The sequence below is a fragment of the Glycine soja genome, chromosome 16 (assembly GCF_004193775.1).
Source record: "Glycine soja cultivar W05 chromosome 16, ASM419377v2, whole genome shotgun sequence".
Classification (NCBI taxonomy): Eukaryota; Viridiplantae; Streptophyta; class Magnoliopsida; order Fabales; family Fabaceae; genus Glycine; species Glycine soja.
Window position 1 is genome coordinate 16,718,130 of NC_041017.1, and position 4,500 is coordinate 16,722,629.

The window sequence follows — 4,500 nt, forward strand, 5'->3', positions numbered from 1 at the left end:
AATTTCCACTTTCTCTTAACCAAATAATTCTCACATCAACAAATTCTATTTCCTTTTAATTTTTTAAATGAATAAGTTGTGGGTTACATTCTTCAAAATAACTATTAGTTGTTTTTAAAGGTAAAATGAATATCATTAAAATAAGAGACCAGATTTTTATCACAAAATTTCTATTTGAGAATGATCCAAAACATATTTCTATTGAGAATGATCCAAAACATAAATCATCATAAACTCAAAGCTTTAGCACATATATCACTATAGTAGATGTGTCCCAAAAGTAGACTGTTGTGCCTTTTCCTTCATAATGGTAAATTTGTAGTGAAAATTGAAATATTGAATAATAGAGAAGCTACGCCATATATACACTAAATGATCATATTTTCTCCTTGCGACCAAAGAACTTGATACAAATTCTCACAATTGGCAACCAATACAGAAGCTGTTCAGAAATTAGATTTGTTACTTAGTGTACTACCTTCTGTTGAAGGATTACATTCACTTGGTTGGGTGCGTTTTTTTCTTGGCAAAGAACATTACAACCTTTGAAGGAAATGATGACTTTTTCTTCTTTTTGTTCTTATTTGAGGCTGATTCAGCTTCAGTGTTATTGGAAGGAACTTTTCCCTTTGGGCTTGATGAATCATGTGCAGGCTCAGTTGGATCAGAAGTTTGTTCATTCAATTCAGTAGCCTTCTCTTGTTGCTTTTGTTCAGCCCTCCATGTTCTTAATTCATGTTCTACAGCTAACTTTCCTTCATTGGCCTTTTCGGAATTCCCAGTTGCAATTTTCAGAGATTCTCTTCTTACAGACAACTCCTCATTCAGTTCTTCTAACTTCTCCAGGCTTCTTAATTCAGACTCCCTTGCTATCTGAATCTGAGAAGTAGCAGCTTCGATCCTCGCATTGGCTTGCTCCTCTGCCTTATAGGCTCTCCTGCTGAGCTCATGATATTCTTCTAGTGTGAGTGTCACCATTGAGGAAGAGTCCTTGTCATTTTTGTTGCCTTTAGCTGATTCACTCTTCTCCAATGCTGTGATTGCATCTCTGGCCAACATCTCGGCAACCTTGGCTGCTTCAATCTCCTTTTGTGCTGCCAATAAACTACTTTCCAATGTGCTTGATTTGGCCTTGGCTTGTTCAACCTCTTCTTGTGCTTCAATCAGCTCTGCCTGAGCTGCCTGAGCAAGTGATTTGGCCTCATCAGCCTCTTGTGATGCTTTTTGCAGTTTCTTGGGCAACTCAGTCATCATCTCTCTTGCTTCATTTTCTTTCATTTGAATGAAAGCTATGGCTGACCTAGACTTCTCCAGTTCAGCTTGGAGATTCACAACCGCAGCCGAAGCCTTTTCCTCACTTTGCTTAAGGGATGCGAGAACCGACTTCTCTTCTTCTAGTTTTGATTTTAGTGACACAGAAGCCACCCTCAATCTGTTAACATCAGAAGTTGCTTTTTCTATGTTCAGTTTTAGTTCCTCAACTTCCTCTTTTTGTTCTTTATAAAATTCCTCATTTACTTTTGATTCCATATATGCTGCTAATTCAGCTTTCAAACCATGCAGTAAGGAGGAAGCTGATTCCAATTTTGATTTAAGAACCCTGGCTGACAAAACTTGCTCATTAAGTCTTTGGAGCTCCTCTTCTACTTGTTCAAGTTCCAGCTTCAAATTGTTCGACTCTTGATCAACTACTCCTAGTCTTTGTTCTTCTACTTCCAAATGCGCGGTTCGCATGGAATTCAACGCCTCTTTTGTTGCAATCAACTCAGCAGTCAAATCTTCCACTGCCTTTTCAATTTGCTTGGATGCTGCAATAGTCTCTTCTGCATTATTGATTGCTATATCCCTTCCACTCGCCATAGAAGCATACTCCTTACGCAGTGAGTCCAGTTCTCTTTTAACGAATTCAAACTCCGAAAGCGCTTCTGTAAGCATGGCTTTTTCAGCCTCAAGTTGTGCCTTGGCTTCAATACTAGCTTCACTTACAATGTCCTGCTCCATCTCTTCAATTTTGAGAATCACACGTTCAGCCTCTTCTTTTGCTTGAAGCTCATCTTTTTCTATCTTTTCTAAGCTAGTTTTGAGTTCTTCTATAAGCTTCTTAGTGTTTTCCAATTCCTCTGCAGTTTCTTCCTTTCTAAAGTCTTCTACGAGCTTGCTTCTCTGTTCAGCCAAAAAAATTAAAAAAAGTAAAACTAGTGGTTTATGCATGCCCCAGAGCAATGGGAAACAAGTGAGTTAGTGAATAAGTTATTAGTTCACTCTGCAAGTAGTACACAGTACACTCATTCAATTGTAATTGCATGTTTTTTCTATAACGGGACCACAACACCTTTGCTTTCTGATCCATTACTGGGCATTATTCTTAAGTTATGACTTGGGTCAATGGAAAAATATCCTCAACATTAGGATCAATTTATAAAATAGGCTTAAATATGTTTAATCCTTTAAAATTAGGGTCTATCTTTTTTAGTCTCCTAAATTAAAATTTATATATTTTAATCCTTCAAATTCATGGAATGTTTTTTTTAATGCCTCGAGAGATTAAAAAAAACATTTCACGAATTTAAGATACTAACAACTACATATTTTAATTTAGAGGACTAAAAAAAGGGTTTTTAATTTTAAGGGACTAAAAATATATTTAAATTTGTAAAATAGTACTCTAAAGTTATGACTCGCATCCGTGGAAAAATATCTTCATTTAGGCAACAATGTGAAAACCTGAACCCTTTTGGTATGTTCACAAGCCACCAACACCATCAACTGTAATTTGATTATCTAATAACATGTTCTTAATGTAGTAGTTCTCCAGTTTTCTCAACACAAGTTATTTGCAAATGATGCTACAAACAAACCCAAAATCATAAAAAAAATGTAAAGCATAAACGCAATTCAAACAATATACATACCTCCTCCACCAGACTCTGGGTTCGACGAGATTTCCAATCAATTCTTCCTCCAAACTTGGACACAGCATCTTTGACAGATTCAAAGGGCGCAGCTGTCTCAATGACATGCTTTGAAGGCTTAGAAGAATCGGCACTTCCTGTAGAATCTTTTCTTCCCTGAGAGGAAATAATTGGTGAAGTTTCATCAGTAATAGTCTTACTGTGATGGATTCTTGTCAGTAACATATATTAGATTCTAGATTATTTGGTGAATTTATAGATTGAGGAATTACCAAAGGGGATTCTAATTGTGGCTCCATGGTATATTTTGAAAGTGGCCCGTCTTTAATATTTCTCACAGGGTCTGCCACCAAAATTTCTGAAATTCAAGTCATTAGAAAACCGAAATAAAAAAATAAGAACATTTCAAAACACAATCTCAGATAACTTTACATAAACCAGATATAATACATGAACAAAATTAGTTAAACGTTTATTTCCCTTCAGAAACGACACAAAATCCTTCTTCCTTCTTTTTTTCTTTTCATTTTTTTATGTATACCATATAGATTATTGCTCAGCAACTAACGCTTGTGGTTTTGTAAGAATACCTTAGCTGCATGCATGTAATTATCCTGTATTAACTTTTTGTGTGCGTTACCCAATTGAAAACTTGGATAATGAACATATCGTTTTGAAACGTTACGAGCCGTGTTAGTAAAATGAAGAAAAACTAAATAGAAATGGAGAGAATTTAGAAGTTCCAAATAAAAAGCAATTTATCACATCTCCATGAAAACTATCACATTTTATTAACATAAGAACAACATTTCATGAAAGTCTAATACACTTCAAAAAAAAAATTGATGCAAAATTTTCATATTTACTTTCTCTTTCATATTTCTCTCAAATATTTGTAAGATTTAATTTGATTTTTTGGATGTCACCAGCATTCGAAATCCGTCTCTAGTGAGATTGTCTTACGAGAATTACCATATAAAAAATGTCGGTAGATTTTATTTGATTAGTATCACCATTTTTTTATATCCGCACGCATACAATGGAGAGAGAAAATGAAAAGAAATCACGTACATGTGAACAAAAGGCATTCAAAGCAATATCATAACAAGAACAAAAAAGAGATTGAAACCTTGATGAGAAGAAGGAAAATAATGTGGAAGACTCAGGGAAGGGAAGAATAAAAAGAAAGGAATTAATTAAAAAGGCAAAAACGTGTTAGGAGTGGTCCTATCCTATGATACGGTGGAAGAAGGAGGTAATGTTGATGAGGCGAACAATGAAGGAGGAAGGAACCGTTCACATCTGTTTACGGCTTCCTCCTTGTGTTTCCAAATCATGCAACGTTGCCCATAAACGGCCTCCTCGACCAAAACAATTCACACTCAAACACGTGTTGGATCACCATTTGTCCCCTTTTCCACCACACAAATTTTAAATAGAAAAACAAAATTCAGGATAAATATGGTATTGGAGTACGTAGTACCGTCCTAAACCTCTTATATATAATAAGTGATTTTTTTCTTCTAGCTCAATTTTACCAAAATTCTTGCCAAAAATCTAAGATATATCTAATAAGAAAACAACTTTC

At 35.2% G+C, this 4,500-nt stretch overlaps 1 protein-coding gene across 4 annotated transcripts; it reads right to left on the reverse strand.

Moving 5' to 3' along the window:
• Positions 1–270: 270 nt before the first annotated feature.
• Positions 271–4,250, reverse strand: LOC114390805 (protein WEAK CHLOROPLAST MOVEMENT UNDER BLUE LIGHT 1-like). 4 transcript variants are annotated; one of them, XM_028351691.1, is made up of 4 exons: positions 4,042–4,250; positions 3,185–3,278; positions 2,913–3,068; positions 271–2,163 (listed from the first exon to the last, which is right to left on the reverse strand). In XM_028351691.1, the coding sequence occupies exons 2-4, from the start codon at positions 3,209–3,211 to the stop codon at positions 499–501; spliced, it is 1,848 nt and encodes a 615-aa protein (XP_028207492.1). In that variant the 5' UTR covers positions 3,212–3,278; positions 4,042–4,250; the 3' UTR covers positions 271–498. The 4 variants fall into 4 exon arrangements, with proteins under 4 accessions (XP_028207492.1, XP_028207491.1, XP_028207490.1 ...); XM_028351690.1 differs by having other exon boundaries at positions 3,185–3,270; positions 3,984–4,250; XM_028351689.1 differs by having other exon boundaries at positions 3,185–3,270; positions 4,042–4,234.
• Between the last annotated feature and the right edge of the window lie 250 nt (positions 4,251–4,500).

Bases quoted from the DNA above. Each gene is read 5' to 3' on its own strand.
- LOC114390805 (XM_028351688.1), bottom strand. The intron at 3,069-3,184 runs GTAATTCCTCAA...ATTTCCTCTCAG, and splicing joins CACAATTAGAATCCCCTTTG to GGAAGAAAAGATTCTACAGG. The intron at 2,164-2,912 runs GTATGTATATTG...TTGGCTGAACAG, and splicing joins CCCAGAGTCTGGTGGAGGAG to AGAAGCAAGCTCGTAGAAGA.